At 43.7% G+C, this 17,806-nt stretch overlaps 1 protein-coding gene across 1 annotated transcript in view; it reads left to right on the forward strand.

The window, feature by feature from the left end:
• Nucleotides 1–4,878, forward strand: part of GOT1 (glutamic-oxaloacetic transaminase 1) — a 36,468-nt gene extending 31,590 nt beyond the window's left edge. The window contains exons 8-9 of the mRNA XM_085854086.1: nucleotides 1,516–1,658; nucleotides 3,827–4,878. Of these exons, the coding sequence (XP_085710212.1) occupies nucleotides 1,516–1,658; nucleotides 3,827–3,969 (286 nt within the window). The 3' untranslated portion in view covers nucleotides 3,970–4,878. The remainder of the gene's footprint in view (nucleotides 1–1,515; nucleotides 1,659–3,826) is intronic.
• Nucleotides 4,879–17,806: the final 12,928 nt, after the last annotated feature.

A 17,806-nucleotide genomic window follows, 5' to 3' on the forward strand; every position in this document is an offset into this window, starting at 1 on the left:
GTGGCTGGCTTAAGATCTTAGGGTCTTGAGTCCAAGCAACTTCCTTCATTGAATTAACACCAGGCGGGTTGACTCAACCTGTCGTCCTTCCAAGGTTGGCAAAATGAGTACGGGCTCGCTGGGAATGGGGGCATTGCATCAGCAGCACAGCTGCGCCCCCAGAAAACTATGCAACCAAGCAGCCACAGGCTGTATGCAATAAATAAACATGCTGCAGATGCCCGCAACACTATTCTAAGCCTTATTAACCCCTAATAGCCATTCCCACAATGCTATTGTGTAGTTTCTTCATCATAGCATAATAATTATGCACTTTCTTATACAAGTACTAAACTTTGCACGTGTTAAGAAATGTATTTTGAATGATTTTTCGATCATAGGCATCATAGGTCTTGAAATATTTTAATGACGCCCATTTTCCAAGATGGTAATGAAGTGGGTAAAAAAAAAACAGCCATTTCCACCTGTATGTTTGGTATAACCTTCTTTTAAATGGCTAACTATAATCTTTCTTAACAAATAATGCAAGCAGACATGGAAAACCAGACATCTGATGGACATTTCAACAATTTCTTCTAGCACGAAAATCAAGCATGCCCTCTCTATAGCTCTCGACTGCTGAAAAGATATATATTGGTGGTGGAATTGACCTCTTGTCTTGCCGAGAGGATCGCGCTCATGCAAATTCAGAAGCTCCTTTGGTGACTGCAGTAATACTGGACGGTCCTGTGGCAGTCCAGTTAATATATTGCAGGCAAAGACTTTCAACGAGTATGCAGACAATGTTTCACCCCCTACATTGTGGCACAGCTCAGAAATGGCACACAACTTTTGGTTTGAGACTGCAGGTATATTGCTGACAGCCTGAACAGCTGTCTTGAAGACCTTGCTCGAGGAAAGAATGGAGTTAAGAGAATGTGGAGATTGGATCCACAGGTGGGAAAAAAGAGCAACGAATGAGTGGAGGTGCGCAGCGATGCTGGATTTAGATAGTTTCACCAGAAGGGGGTTTATGGTGGATCATGTGTGCCCTGCAAAAATCTGGGGGAGGGGGTCGGGATTAAAACCACAGAAAGGGCAGAAGGTGCAATACCAGAAAGGAGGCACTAGAAAGCAGAGACCACTGACCTGTCTGCAACAGTAAAGTTGTAGGCCTCAGCTTCATCGTGGGAGATAAAAATGATCTTGGGCTGAAGAAAGAAAAATTACCAAGGAACACGGAAGACCGATGTGCATGGAGAAACCTCATATATACCTGACTTTGCTCGACCTAATAATAACGATAAGACTTCATTTGTCATTTTTGTTGTAAAAGGAAAATTAAAGTTTTTCAGCTTTCATTATCATGTTATGTGTGTCTTTAGTTTTCATGATGTGTCGACATGACATGACATTAAAATAAACAGAGGTACAGAACATATTTTCAATGATTTTTTTTTTGCAAGTGTATGGATTACCTGCATGGGCACGTTGCTCCAAGCTCCATGTCCATATGCTCATGTGTGCTCTCTTAAGGATCGGATGTGTGAGAACTATGGCGGAACGTGTGAAACTTATGCGGCAGCAACTGTATGAGAAGCTGAGACAGCTGGGAACACCGGGGACTTGGGAGCACATCGTGAAGCAGATTGGGATGTTCAGCTACACTGGCCTCAACCGTATGTCACAGGTTTTTTATTTTTTCCCCCCTTTCCTCCCCATATTCTGTTCTGGAGATTTGGAGATTGTCCTGCCTTTTTCATAGGTCATACTTTTGGTCCTACTAACAGGATGCAGAGTTGGATGGAAAAGCCATGGGTCGGGCAGGGTCTCTGCAGTTGCAATAAACTCAAAGAAATGAGAGGATCAAGCGGTGGTAGTGGGCAGTAGACTTGAAGGCCTGGAGAGATTGGGATAGCCAGCTGAAGAAGACACTGACAATGTGGCAGAACTGAACATCAAGCTTAAAGTTCCACAGGATCAGAAATTAAATTTTTTTTTTTAATCTGATGATATTGATTTGTAAGTAATAAACAAAGAACTGAACATGGTTTTGTTTTTAATTCCAATAATTTTTTGAGGCGGTAAAGTTTAAAAAGTCAATCTGGCTTGGTCCATCCATCCATTGGGACCATACTCGGTGCAGAGTGTTGGTGCTGCCTTAACAGTCTCCTTGGTTATTGGGCACATTCCTGGACGGGTCGCCACTCCGACACAGGATACCAGCAAGCTGGCACTCATTTTGCCGACCTCGGAAGGATGACAGGCAGTCAACCTCCTGGTGTTCAACGCCAGCGGTGCGGCTCATTACATCCTGGATGGGATTATCCCCACAATGTGCATGTACATGTATTGAGTGAGTGATGTACAGCAGGTTAGTTAGCACTGATTTAACATAACTGCACAACCGCCAGGGCAACAGCATGTTACTTGCCCCAGTTTCTGGCACTTTTCGGCAGCTCTTTTGTCCTTTTCCTTTTCCATTGGATTACAATGATCTCTAATCTTCATAGGGATCACATCTGGTTTCAATCGCTTCGTTTTTTTTTATTATTATTTTTTTTAAGTCAATGACGTGATTACGGTGTATCTATGTATAAACTGTATGTAAGCCGCATGTAAACACAAGTCCGGAAGTAAAAGTGTTCTGTAGAAGATGTAGCGGATTGCGGGATACATGACGTAACCCCATCACCGTTTTTGGGGGTGGGGGGCAATTGACGACACAAAGACACCAAAAACCACTAAAATCTTATATTAATTCCAAGATACTAGCAGATACCTGTCTACGACGGGTATGGGGGACAGGACGGATCATAATACTCGGTTACCGTAGTTTCTTTGGATATTTTGCGCCGCATTCAACAGCTCAGTTCACATTTGTGGTGTGTGTGGGTGACCATGGTAGCATTTGAGACCGGTCGCTTTAGATTGTTGGCCTTGACACATAGTGCCGGATGAGTAACACGAACGATTTGACATATTCATCGTTTCTATATTACCTCCATCAACAGATTAACAACATGGCAGGATAAAAGTTGTAAATGCTGAGTTGAACAAACGTCCTGAACTCATGGACTTGGTTAAGTAAAGTATGTCATCTGGGACTCAGCCGTCGGTTTGCCGCCGAACGCTGCTGATTGTGACGTCATCGATTCCCTCTTTGAAAATTCTATCTATATTCGATTTTTTGAATCCGCTATCACCTGCGTAAATACATGGAACACATAATGTGAAGATTTCGGAAGTATGAACAGAATATGTTCGGAGAAAAGTGTGTTAGAAGTTCCAGGCTTACGCCTATTATATTATGATTTATTCAAGAAAAAAGAAAACACTGACTTAGTGTTAAGTGAAGCCATATCTTTTCATTAAACCAAACATGAACTTCTGATTCTGCGGACCTTTAGTGTCCTTTGGCACCCTGTGCCCATCAGTTGTCACTTTCTTGCAGGAAGCTATCAACCTTTTTGACAAGCCATCTTTATACTGATCACGGCAGCTAATGTAAGGGGTGTCTGGAGCTTCACAGAAATATCAGACGTTTGAATCTTCCTCGGAATCTCCTTTTCCAGCAACTTTGAATCCAATGCTTAAACGCCTCTGCCTTCAGCTGAATTTAAACTCATGATCCATGAGATAGTCACAGTATTCTCACCATGTGGCCATGGCCATACCCAATCGTTGCATCTTTTGCCAATATTCCAACAAAAAGTTGCTTACAGTTACTTTTCTATGCTTTGAAAGTGATTTTTTTTTTTCATAGCAGCGAAGTGGAGCACAGAAATATCTTTCTCTTTCTCTCTCAATAAAGAAATCTTAATGTTGTTCATGTACACGTGTGCAGGAGCTCAAGTGGACTTTCTTATCCGGGAGAAGCATGTGTACCTGATGGCAAGTGGGCGCATCAACATGTGTGCTCTCAATTCACACAACCTCAATTATGTTGCCGAGTCTATCCACGATGCAGTCACAACTATCTCGGGATGAGGGTTGTTCATCATGATTACGGATTCCAGCCACTCTAACAAAATAACAGTGTTGATAAGTAAATGTTTTTTTGTTTTTTTTCTTGTCATGCAGAGTAGAAATTTTCACAAATCATGGCATTCTTACAATTGCCTTTAATCAACAAGAGTGGAGAGATAATTCCTTATACAGTCACAATGTGAGTTTTCCTGCAAAATACTGTATTGCAAAAACAATCGGCCACAGCGGTCTTGGCTTCAACAGGGCTCTGTTCCAATTGTGTGTAACATTGTCACAGATGACACTGAATTTGTGCCCTCAAAGATATAATTGCATGGAGTGAAGGTCATTTTCTGCTATGTCTGAATGTATTGGATGATATCAACAGGACATTGTTTAAGGGAGGCTAATTACTGTGGGAAGCAGACGTTTTGGGAGTTGAACCTTCGTCGGAGCAACAGAGCTCTTTGTTAACATTAATCAATAGAGCAAAAGAGCTTTTTTGCTCTGATTAAAGGGTTAATGCCAAAACCGTCAGCTTCTCCAAGTTTACTATGGCGGTTAGCATACCTCGATAAACGTGTCTTTCATCCATTGATGCAGATTGATGCTAGCCTTCATCAGCAAGACCAGTTTTTCATTCTGAATATGCATTGATTGGTGTAAATTGCAATGTTTACAAAATTATAGTGAGGTTTGTTTACCAAACAAACATTTAGTTTGTTTACCTTCTACTTGCGTTACGTAGTTTGGCCCCATTTGAATTATTTTGCATAATCAAGTTAAATTCATCCATGTTCTTGAAATCGATTCAGAGTGCAATACACTGCCGGAACAACGTTGAGGTAGCAGCACTGACTTAATTATTCATTGTGTCCTCATACTTGCTTGACTTGATGTGAGTTTAAACAAAAAATTGTTTAAAACGAACCTTCTTTCTTTCCATTATTTATTTAAAATGGTATTTTAACTTTGATTGAAATATGGTGCACTACTTCAAAGTACATTGTGGATAGGTGTGGTCCACGTGCGCTCATACTGGGGACAGAAAATTCTGAATAATTTGAGTGTTCTTCCATTACGTTTTTGACATAAATTGCCTAAACATTAAGGGATAATTGTAATTTGGTTTAAAGAAAAGAAAAAAGAAAAGGGCAGAGAGAGGATATGCAAGAACAGCAGCACAGGTTTTTAGGACACGAGCTGATGCCATCTGATCCAGTAGCGGAGTCAGAGTAGAAGGTTCTCTAACCTTCTCCACCTTCTCAGGTGCAAAAGACAGAGTCCAACAGTATTTGGGTACTGAGAGTGAGGGGTTGGGGATGAAAGATTTGGAAGCAAACACAGAATTGAGACATTCGGCCTTCTCGTGAGCGGAGCCGGCTGTGGTGCCATTTGAAGAGAGGAAAGGGATGGAAGGGGAGCATACACGAGAGATGGTCTTAACAAGGCACTACCAGTTTTTAAAGAAGGGACACAAAATTGAAAGTCCATTTGTGAGGTTGGACAGATGTTTTCTGGTTCTCCTGAGAGTGGGGACACACTTGATGCAGACTTTTTAGAATGCACTGAGATTTCCTTCGGTTGGATTTACCTTTCAATAAGAGAAGGCAAGTTATTTAAGTTTCTGCCTCACTACAGGATTCAATGTACCATGGGTGGGAAGATGGGAAGGATAATTGAAGATGTGAGTGAAATGCTAGACTCGACTGAGTTGAGACAGCTCTCTGAGAATAGCCAGAGATGTTTACTCTCACACGCACAAGCTCAGATGAACCATTTGGAGCAGAGAAAGGGCAGGAGATAATTGCGGAAAAGCTTGTCATCATCAAGTCCAGAAGGGAGGATTTGTCATTTGGAGAAATCCACGTTGGAAACTTCACAGATTGAGTCAGCCCCACGGAGTCACAGAAGCCCTTTGCTGAAGTGCCCTTGCTGGTGTTAGGTACCAACATCCAGCCAAGTTGCTTGGTGACAACTGAAATCACCACATCAGGAAGAGAGTTGAGTTGAGTGGATAAAAGTTTATTAATGTTGTCTGAGAGAGATGTAGATGGAGTCATCACTGTGAGGAGGATGGTACAACACACAAATGAACAAGAGATGGGAGGGGAGGGGAAATCACAGCCAGAAGGACTCCTGGAGGTTGGGAGATGTAAGGTCAGTTCAAGGGCAGTGGAAAATTGAGTTGTTGATGTAAAGTGCATCTCCGCCGCCCGGGCATGGTTCAGGCCTCTTACATCTGAGGAGACAATAACCAGGGAGAGAAACTAAGGAGTCGGGGATGTCCTGTGGGAGGAAGGATTCTGTTAAACAGATGATGTCTGGTTTATCAGTCACATCCTGGATTGAGAGATCTGTCAGGTTAGAGTGGAGACCTTGGATGTTTATGGTCCACACAGTTAAAGATAGAGGGAATGGTGCAGGATGAGGGTGGTGGGGGAGGAGGAAGAGGGTGCAGTGAGGGGAAGGTTTGAGTATGGAGAGTATGGAGGAAAGATGTGTGTGTGTGTGTGTGTGTGTGTGTGTGTGTGTGTGTGTGTGTGTGTGTGTGTGTGTGTGTGTGTGTGTGTGTGTGTGTGTGTGTATTGCGAGGGGTGCGTGGGAAGGGTTTTTGAGGATGAGGTAAGGGTGAAGCATTTAGGGGCTGGGGTGAGGGGAAGCCTTGAGAGGGTGGGATGAGTAGGGACACAGAAAGGGGGGCACGAATGTTTGAGAGGGTGGGGCTAGGGGTGGATGCTTTTCCTAATTCCATAATCCCAATTTTGACAGACGGAGAAAAAGATCATGGGACGGGAGATTAGAACTGTGACTAAACACATGGAAAAACTCTGCAATGTATGGGTAGAGGGGGGGGGGGAGTTTGTGGATGAGGTGCAGAGTAGACAAACACCTCAGAAAAATTATCATTTTGAAGAAGAAGAAGAAGAGGAGACAAAGGACGATATTGAGAAGATTTCTTCTTTTTAAAGAAGAAGCGGTTATATTTATTATTGATTCAGTTTGGAGAAAAGAGAGGACGGTGGTGACGGTGGGAGTCGAAGTAGAAGGAAATTCATTAGAAATGAGTATCGCTATGAAGTGAAATGTAAAGTTTTACTTTATTTGTTCCAATTTTTTGAAGTGACGAGAGGAAATAGGATAGGATAATGTTGAGGAAATAGAAGCAAGATACCCGGGAATAGACCCAGGACTAAAGCAGGGACACTTTCTATCCGAGGAAGGCCTTGAAAAACGCCGATCAGACCTTGACAATTTACGAAACAAATAGCACAAAACGACGAACGAATTAACATGAAATATTGCACGGGACGAAACATCAACGCATTGACGGATGACGTAACGTAAAACGTGACAAATCCAGTTAGGAAAACTCAGCTTTGATGAGGTGGAAATGTGGAGCTCAGATTTCACCATGTACACACGGACAACCCAAACCATTTGCTGTTGTATGGGCGATCAATTACTTCCAACACGACTTGTACAGCAACTGTGTGACTGTACTTGCTGACCACACTGCACTCAAGGCTGTACTAAGTACTATAACCCCAAATCCGACAGGGAAACATGCCCACTGGTGGACCAGGGTGTGTGGGAGAGTGGTGAGAGTTGTGAACATCTCCTAACGAGCTGGCAAAGAGATTAAGAATGCCGATAAGCTTTCGCGAAACCCACAGTTGCCAGCATCAGCAGTGGGAATAGGTAGCGAGGAAGTTCAAGTATCTGTTGTGGATACTCATAACCTACCTCAAGGAGATGACTTCACCTCGTGACCATACAGCACTCCCCTGACTCTTTCGCTCGTGATCAGATTAAGGACCCAAGAGACAAGTAGGTGTTTGAATTCCGAGAACGAGGTTAACTTCCAAAGGATACCAGCGCTTGTAAATTGGTTCTTTAGGAATCTCTATTTACCATCGTAAATGGAACCTTTAACTGCATCGATGCAAGCACAGAAACCGTTAAGAGAGTGGTGGCGCCCAGCTAATTACGATGGCAGATCCTATACTAGAAGATGCCCATGCCAGCCCATTTGAAGGCCATTTCTCTCTGGAGAGCACTTTTATAACTCCCTGATATTGCACTGGTGTTGGGAAAGCATGTACATAGATGCAGTTCAATTTTCTGATGCCTTTTTTTCAAGTGTGCCAAAGTTACAGAAGCTGGCCTGAAGAAGAAGCCACCACTCCATTCCATACGAGTTCAGCATCCATTTCAGATCCCAGCCATTGATATCATGGACTTGCCACATATGGAAAGGGGGAATAAATATGTAGTCCAAAACATGTTTACCAAATGGCCCATGGTATTTGACGTCCCAGACCAGAAAGCTTCCAGGATTGTGATGATCTTGGCTGAAGAAATTGTTCCACTGTTTGGGGGTGCCGGAAGCCTTCCTTTCTGATTGAGGCACTGACTTTCCGTCACATCTGATCTTTGATCTATGCAAAATGCTGTGGAGGAGCAAACTAAACACTGCAGCCTACCATCATCAGTGTGATGGCGCGGTTGAGAGGTTCAACCGTACGCTGAAGACAATGCTTCAGAAACATGCAGCTCATTTCGGGAACAAGTTGGACAAGTATCTCCCTTGAGTCCTGTGGTCTTATTGAAACACTCGCCATACTTCTACTGAAAAGAAGCCCTCGTTTTTATTGTTGGGCATTGATTGTCGTTCCCCCATGGAGGGATCACACTTGCCTGGGTCAGACAATGGCCCTATAGATACAGAAGTCAAGGATGAGACAATGTGATAATTTTTGACCAAGTTATAAAAATGATCAACATGATGTGGTACGGGTGACAGGTTATTAGCTGCAAAATGTCTAAAACCCGGTTTTGTTTAACGACTTTCAAAATTTGACCTTTGCATAACCTTTAAAGGTCACAAAACAATGTTGTGGACATTAAAATAAGGAAACAGGATACGTGCTATAGCTTATTGGAGTTCGTTCGTTGAAGAAGGTCGAAAACCCGGTTCGATTCCCACAACTTTGAAAATTTGACTTTTGTGGCCTTTAAAGTTCAAAGGTCAAGGATTATGACCTTTGGTGCAAAACTTCCTCTGGAACATTCCAGGAACAATATAACGTCATATAGGCTATATGGCATTTCGCACTCCTCGGATTGTCCATACTTTGATGAAATCAGCATAAAAACAAACTTGAAGGGGGCGCCACGGGCAAGGTGTTCGAGATTGATCAAAATGGCTTCAAGACTTTAGGTGGAGAATGACCTCAAGATTATGCATAAAAAATATTGTCATCCGAGCTCTCAAAGTTTGGGTGGTCGTATGATTTTTATGTCAAAATTCACAATTTTCTAAGTTTTTGACCTTGTGACGAAAATGAAAAATCGGACGACAAGTTTTAGATAATTCATTTTGCTATTCAAATACCGAAGAACCCATTCCATTCAGTCAATTCCCGATGAGAAGATAGATTTTTAATCCGACTACCCCCTAAAAATGGCTATTTTTGGGACGTGGGTCCACCCACAATGGGGGTAGCACGCCCTCATCCAGGAAAACACAACTAGATATCGATATCGAACACATAACCAAGTTTCATCAAGATCGGATCAAAGTGCACGGAGTTATTCTCTGGACAGACAGACACACAGACATAACGAATATAGTGGTCACTCTGGCTGGCGCTCGTGAACCAAAAAACAAAAATTACAAGTGGGCGTGGCTCCGCCCACAATGGGCAATCTTAGCTGCTACCCTACTATCTGTCAACACCCATTTCTTCAAAACCTATCTTCTCCCTCAAAATTGACCGAATCAAACTGAATTTTTAATGTTGTACATATGGCCAATGTGCACAATTTCTCGAGTGGGAATTTCGAGAAAAAATCGAGAAAAAAAATGAAAAAAACAAAAATTACAAGTGGGAGTGGCTCCGCCCACAATGGGTGTGGGATGCCCATCACCAGGAAGACAAAACTAGGCATTGATATCAACATCATATTCAAGTTTCATCCAAATCGGATCACATTCCACGAAGTTGTGCTCTGGACAGACAGACAGACATCCATACAGACACACAGACACAACGAATATAGTGGTCACTCTGGCTGGCGCTCGTGAACCAATACAATAGAGGAACAACCCAGCTTGACGACAGGCTGAGGGATCGGTTCCCACAAGAAGAATCTGAATGACAGAGGATATTCTCGAGACCCTGACATGGTCCATACAAGATAGTCAGTCAGCAAGACCCAGACGTCAGAGTTGTGAAAGTGTACTGCCCTAACAGCATGGGGAGATGCACGTGCACCAGTCAAGAGTTTGCGCATGCTCAATAGATTTCCCTGTTGGCTACATTTGGTACAGCGGCAAGAGAAAGGGGCCAGGCCATCTGCTGAAGTGTATCGATCAGCTCTTAAACTCAGAATCTTCCAACGAAAAAAACTGAGACTGAAGAGTGATTGGAGAACAGGATCAACTGTCAGGGGTTGAGAATGAAACCCAGAATCGACTCGTTGAGGATGGATGGAGCAGCAGACAGCCGAATGAGGAGTCCAGATCAGACACGAGAGGGTAATTGCTATTCCTTGAGAAAGGAAGTTAAGTGGACAACATGTTTTGACATGTGAAGATGCTCAAGGGCGAGCTTTCTGCAAAGGGATGGGGGTGATGTGATGGATGTGTGATATCATGTAATGCAATAGAGGAATTTGAATATGAGATGGAGTAGAAGAACCCGCTCATTAACATTAGGAGAGGAACAACAGGGGGAAGAGGAGGAAGAAGGAGGAGAGTCTCTAAAGTGAAACTTGGAGCTAGGACTTATCTCATATTTTGCCTGAGATGATTCCAACAATTCTACAATCAACTTTACATCTCTTATAATGCTCAGAATGTGTTCCATAGGAGTGAGCGGTGTGTGAAAACAGGGCGAAAGAGGTCGTCATAATATCGTGCCTCTGGAGAAAGGTTCCTGAGAACGTTTATATTAAGTAAAGTACGAGTAAAGGTATCCGTCATTGCCGGGCAATGCCGGGTCTCTCTTCCCACCCCTTCCGTTGCCTCGTCTCTTGCCACTCCTTCCTCTCCCTCCTCCAACCACATCCATTCCCCTCCCTCCTCCTCCCACCCCATCCCCTCCCTCCAGACTGCCACCCCTTCCCCACGACAGGTGATGACTCGTGTTTTTATAGCATGAATTGTGAGAAAGCGACTGTTTAAATCCCCTAGTAAGGGCCGTCACACCTTGACGTTTTAGCCAGCAATGGCAACGTATAAAAATGTATGTAAAACGTTGGCATACGCTGAAATTTTGATGGTTTTTTTTTTTTAAGTTTTGGACGTATTCATAACGAGTTGGACGTATGCATAACGTATTAGTAACGTACACAGAACGTTTTAATCACATATAGATAACTTAGACCAACGAATGATTAGCATGTTGTCGGCGTTCACAACCTATGCCCAACGATAGTCTAACGTATGCATAGCGTGCTGCTCGTATCGCCGACGATCACGTGGCATAGCCTATTAAAAACCTGCCGCACGCCGATTTAAATCATAACCGCCTGAGAATTGGAAGTGTCAACATCGCAGTCACACTTTGACAATTTAGCCAGCGTATGCCGACCTCTGAAAAATTTGTCTAAAACGCTGGCACACGTCGAATACATTATGGGTAAGTTGTGTATACGTTAAGAGCACGCTGAAAAACACTACCATACGTCGTAATACGCCTTGTACGTCGTGAAATTTCAAGCATGCTGAAAATTTTACGATGTACTCACCGTATGGCTCACACGTTCCGCTATGCTGGGAACCCGCTATCCGCTAAGTTGTAGGCACGTTACGCGATCGTTGACACACGTCGACACAAGTTCCTTGTAAGTTACTCATAAGTCGAAACACGTTGAGGTAATATTTAGCATACCCGGAACTTATTTTCTCCGTCAAGGCACATTTTCTTTTTTTCTCCTTGGCTCCGTGAAGGCACGTGACGAAATATCTGAAGTTGTTGTTGTTGTTTTTTTGTTTTTTTTAAGTCTATCACGAATTTTAAAATATATTTGGACATTTGCTTTTAAGTTTTGATGTCGACGTGACATTATCCTCAAACAGAAAATATTCACAGAGGAGGAACTAAGAATAAGACGAGCAAACTGAAGAGGTAATCGGACGTGACGTAACAGCACTTGACAAAATATCGGAAGTTGGTATTGTTTTTTGTTTTTTTTAAACGCTGCCAATACGCCATTATACGGTAGCTGTAAATTTGAAACACGTTCAGTAAGTTATGTGGTCATCCGGAAGACATCAATCAAATACGTCTACATACGTCAATATGCGTTGGAGGTACGTTACTCATAGATTCAAAGCACGTTACTCAGGTTAGAAATAAATTTTGGGTACGCTAAGCATTACCTCGACGTGTTTCGACTTATGAGTAACTTAGAAGTAACGCGTGTCGACGTGTGCCAACGATCGCATAACGTGCCTCGACGTGTGTCAACGATCGTGTAACGTGCCTACAACACGTTACTCATAGGTTATAAATAAGTTTCAGGTATGCTAATCATTACCTCGACGTGTTTCGACTTATGAGTAACTTACAAGTAACGTGTGTCAACGATCACATAACGTGCCTACAACTTATTCCCAGCGTATGCGGAACGTGTGAGCCATACGCCGGCATACGTCGTAAAATTTCAAGCATGCTAAAATTTGCGGATAACCGCAAATTACAACGATTAAAGCCAGCGTGCTACGACGTATGGCAGTGTTTTTCAGCGTGCTCTTAACATATACACAACTTACCCATAACGTATTCGACGTGTGCCAGCGTTTTAGACAAATTTTTCATAAATCGGCATACGCTGGCTAAATTGTCAAGGTGTGACAGCCCCTTTAGGTGTATCGTGATAAAACATGTGATCCTATAAAGTTTCATAGCGATTAACCTTGGAAAATGTTGGGTGTTGGTTCATAGCCAGTAGCTCGCGGGCCGTGCAATGAAGAGCAGGGGTGTAAAGTATAAATTATATATACTATACAATGGCTTGTAATAGTATTCACCCTGACCAATAATGCCACATTTAGATGTATTATGAATTATATAGAAACAACTTTTCAAAATGAACTTTTTTATTCATAACTGAATAAATCAAACAAAACACTATGATAGTTGAAGAAGGTTACATGGCAGGATTACCTGCGAAACACAAGTACAAATCAAAATTCACTGGTTGTAAAAGTATTCAGCCCCTTATGTCTGTACTTGGTGGAAGAACCTTTTGAAGCAATGACTGCTATGATTGTTTGTGAGTTGATCTCTACCAGCCTTACACAATGAGATGGTGAAATCTTTACCCATTCTTCACGTGAAAATTGCTCTAGTTCTGCCAAGTTTGATGGGGATCGTCGATGGGCTGCAATCTTCAAGTCTCCCCATAAATGTTCAATTGGGTTCAATTCAGGACTTTGACTGGGCCACTCAAGAACATTTATTTTCTTCTTATTCAGCCATTCCAGTGTGGCTTTATCTTTGTGATTTGGATCATTGTCCTGGTGATAATGTGAATCTCCTTCCCAGTTTCAGAGTAATGGCTGACTCAAGCAGGTTTTCATCAAGGATTCTCCTGTACTTTGCACCATGCATTGTCCCTTCTATCCTGACAAGCGTGCCAGTCCTTGCTGATGAAAAACAGCCTCATAACATGATGCTGCTACCACCATGCCTGAAAGGAGGGATGGTGTTGACTGGGTGATGTTAGGCTTGCGCCAGACGTAATGCTTTGAATTTCGACCAAAAAGTTCAATTTTTATCTCGTCTGACCACAAAACGTTTCTCCACATGCCTGCAGTATCATTAAGATACTTTTTGGCAAACTCCATACGAGCCTTTATATATATCTCTTTTTCGGTAATGGCTTCTTTCTTGCCACCTGTCCATAGAGTCAAGGTTACATGGCAGGATTACCTGCGAAACACTTTGTGAAGGGAATGTGAAGGAATACCCCTGCTCTTCATTGCACGGCCCGCGAGCTACTGGCTATGAACCAACACCCAACATTTTCCAAGGTTAATCGCTACGAAACTTTATAGGATCACATGTTTTATCACGATACACCTAAAGGGGCTGTCACACCTTGACGATTTAGCCAGCTTTGAGAAGGGAATGGGACATAGCTGATTGATGAACATTGACCCCCATCTCGGACAGAGATCTTTGCAGAGCTTTCAGTCATTATTGGATTTATAGTAACATCCTGAACCAGTTTTCTGCTGGCTCGGCTGCTGAGTTGGGATGGGTGACTTGATATGGGTAGAGTCTGGGTGGTATGATACATCTTCCACTTCTTAATGATAGATTTCATCGTACGCAAAGGGCTAATAAGTGACTGAAATCTTCTTATAACCCTCTCCTGACCTGTGCTTCTCCACCACTTCATGTCTGACTCTGTGGAAAGCTCCTTGGTCTTCATGTTTGCCTTGTTGGTTGACCAAGTGAGTTACACCTTAAAGCTCCTTAGATAAGTGGTGAGCTTGATTTTTAAATTAAACCATTGATTACATACAAGAGAAACCAATTACACTTATGGTATAACCCTTCAACAAATAATTTGTTCCTGAAGTGATTTCGGGTTAATTCGGGAAAGGGTTTGAATACTTATGCAACTAAGAATCATCTGATTTTCTCTGTTAATCTAACTTATTCACATTTTATCTGCATTTTTAACTTTATCACTTTGAAGTAGTTTGTGAAGACCATATATGTCAAGTTTGATTTAAAAGCATCATGAAATAAGCTCAGGTAGTGAAAGTGAAAACCGCAAAAAAGTGAAAACTTTGGAGGTGGGGGGGGGGGAGTTGTGTGAATATTTTGCAGCCCTGTAGTGGAAGACTAATTGCTGTTGTAGTTTGTTTCTACAATACAAAAGGTTGTGGACGGATTCAGACGAAATTTTGTGGACAGGTTGGGTGTGTGACATGGACAAATTGATTAGATTTTGTTGAAGATCTGGATCCGGACACAATGATTTTAAAAATCATTCCTCACCATTTAGAGATACGGCTAAAATGACATATGTATATATAATGTTGTTGTTCTTCCGGCTGCTCCCGTTAGGGGTTGCCACAGTGGATCATCCGTTATGATCCGCATACTGATTTGGCACAGGTTTTACACCGGATGCCCTTCCTGACGCAACCCTGGTCACCTCTTACGACACAGGGATAAGGATTGGGTTTCGCCATGATTCCGGGCTGCCCTACACTCTCTCATAGCATGGCCCAGCGCAGAGCTCCCGTCCTCAAGCGATCCTCCAACCCAAGCCTCCGAGTAGCCGGATTACAGGCCCACGCCACTGCGCCGGTTACATATGTATATATAATATACTAGGTGAATGCACCCGGCGCTGCATGGGTTCTTTTTGAATGAAGTTAATCTTATATATATATATATATATATATATATATATATATATATATATATATATATATATATATATATATATATATATATATATATATATATATATGTCTGACGTGAGCACAGTATCAGTTCCCTATTGGGCCATGGCAGTCATAGGCTAAGGGGGTTGGTGAGGGGGAAACACACCTCCTTCCCCACCCCCCCACCCCCCGGCCGATGGGCCTTGCCACATAGCCGATAACCTTCCCGGGGCCCATCCCGACATTTTTTGTTTAGTGGTTCGCTCCTATCTTTCACCTTCCAGGAGATTAGCACGTGCAGACAAACAAACAAACAGACAAACAAAAACTTCAAATCATATTGTTACGAATTTGGGAATTCGATTGCACACAACATTCAGGTTCCTTTAGTCAGCTATGTCGATAAGTGCTTGTTCCCTAGATAGCTCACCTTTCATTGTTTAAATGTTCAGAAATCGATTAGATGCGCTACGGATCGATTTAATAGTTAGGGAACAAACAATGGAGACATCCTTCCCCCTCTTCTGCGAAGAGGAAGAAGAATCCTGTCGTCCTGTGACTCATGATGTCAACAACTTCCTCCCACCCATGGTTGAGCGGGGGGGGGGGGATGGATCACGAGGGCATGAGTCACGCCGGGCGTGGGGGAGGGGGGCGGGAGAAGGATAAGAGGAGATCTTTTCTTTGTTCGTGTGCGGAGTTGAGTTTTAAGCTTTTTGCTTCGGCAGAGAGTAGTCGTTCAGCAGACCGTTGGGTCCTGCTTGGCTTGAGGCCTTCGGAAGCTTTTTGCTTCAGCTGGCTCAGTGAGCTTCGGCTGAGGCCTGGCTCGGGAGGAGGCTTTTTGGAGGCTTTTTGCTTTGGTGGTTCAGTGAGCTTCGGCTTCTGCTTGGCTCGGGAGAGCTTTTTGCTTCGAGCTGCTTTGCTTGGAGGAGAGTTGAGCTGGTCGCTCGGCTCGAGCTGCGAGTGGTGGCTTCTTCTTCTTCTTGGTTCGTGGAGCTCTTTGTTCTCCATTTTGATTCCCGGCTTGGTGCGACTCGTCGAGCTTTTCTTGGAGGTGGTTCCTTGGGGGAAGCGGCGCATCGACAGGAAGAATCGGCACCTCGTCTTACCAGCACGTGTTAAGAAGTGCGGGAGGTGGTTCCTTGGGGAAGCGACGCATCGACGGGAAGGATCGGCGCCTCGTCTCACCAGCACGTGTTGAGAAGTGCGGGAGGTGGTTCCTCGGGGAAGCGACGCATCAACGGGAAGGATCGGCGCCTCGTCTCACCAGCACGTGTTAAGGATCGCAGATCCTCGGGAAGGATCGCAGCTCATGGCGATTGGGTCCAGCTCGCTCTCGCTGGAGCCCGGGTCCGAACAACTTGAAGACCACACGAGGTTTTGAGGTTCGAGATAGGCTCTGGGTTTCAGCTCACCTGTCCTCCGAGCTGGAGCTCGTTATTAAAGGCCTCTGCCACCATTTCTTGGGTGTGTGTGTGCGTACGTGTGTCCGTGAGCCCGTCTAATAAGTAGGACATTGTTTAGTGCTTCATGTGCTGTAAATGTTTGCATCGCATTTCGTATAGACGGTTGTAGTTCTTTTGTCGTGCTTTTGTTGCTTGTATAATTGCATACGTGTTTTGCCTTGTTTAATTGCATACGTGCTTTATTATAATAAATGTCCTTGTGTGAATATAAACCTGTTCGTTGCGTCCATTCCCTCATTGAACTGCCCCATCTTGCACTCGGAATATAGTTGGTTTTTAAATAGCCGGTAAAGTGATCAGGTCCAACAGGACTGCGCGATAATACCCCACTCGGTTATCCCAAAAGGAAGCGAGCTGCTTAAGCGGCTCATTTCCAAGCGGTCCCGTTGAGGTACAATCTCTCGGTAACCTACCTGCGTGAATAATTAGGTAAATCAAAGATTTGGCGATTGGACCCTGGAGCGCGCGGATAGAGTGCAGACAAGGTTGTGGTGTGGTTAAAAATGAACCCGTGGCTGGTTTCCGGCGTTGATCCGGAAAGCCGCGACTGGATTGTCCGTTCGGTGGGCGAAGCGACCGCTATTGGTTAGATGCGGTCGTTCACATGCCGGTGGGCGGAAGTCTACAACTCTGTTGTCAGGACGTGGGGTACAGATTCATTTCCTCCACATTAAATTAACGGAACCGGATCAAGGGTGTGCGAGGCGACCCTCCGGTTCCATTAATTTCCAAGTTTAAATTATTTCCGTTACGCAAGATGGCAGTTCAAGGCGAACGGGAGCAGGGGGTAATGAATTTAGAAATGTTAGAAATCATGGCTCAGAGCGAAATGACCGTGTCGAACATGCCCATTATGCAGGTTGAACACCCCCCACAAACAAATGCAGAGTCCGCAATGGGCTCAGCGGCGGGGGCCGCGGCGTATGACACCCCCTCCTCTTCTCCGTCAAAATCCCTCAGTCCCCGGCAG

The sequence above is a fragment of the Eptatretus burgeri genome, chromosome 14 (assembly GCF_056783735.1).
Source record: "Eptatretus burgeri isolate ZD-2024b chromosome 14, Ebu_testis_v1, whole genome shotgun sequence".
Lineage (NCBI taxonomy): Eukaryota > Metazoa > Chordata > Myxini > Myxiniformes > Myxinidae > Eptatretus > Eptatretus burgeri.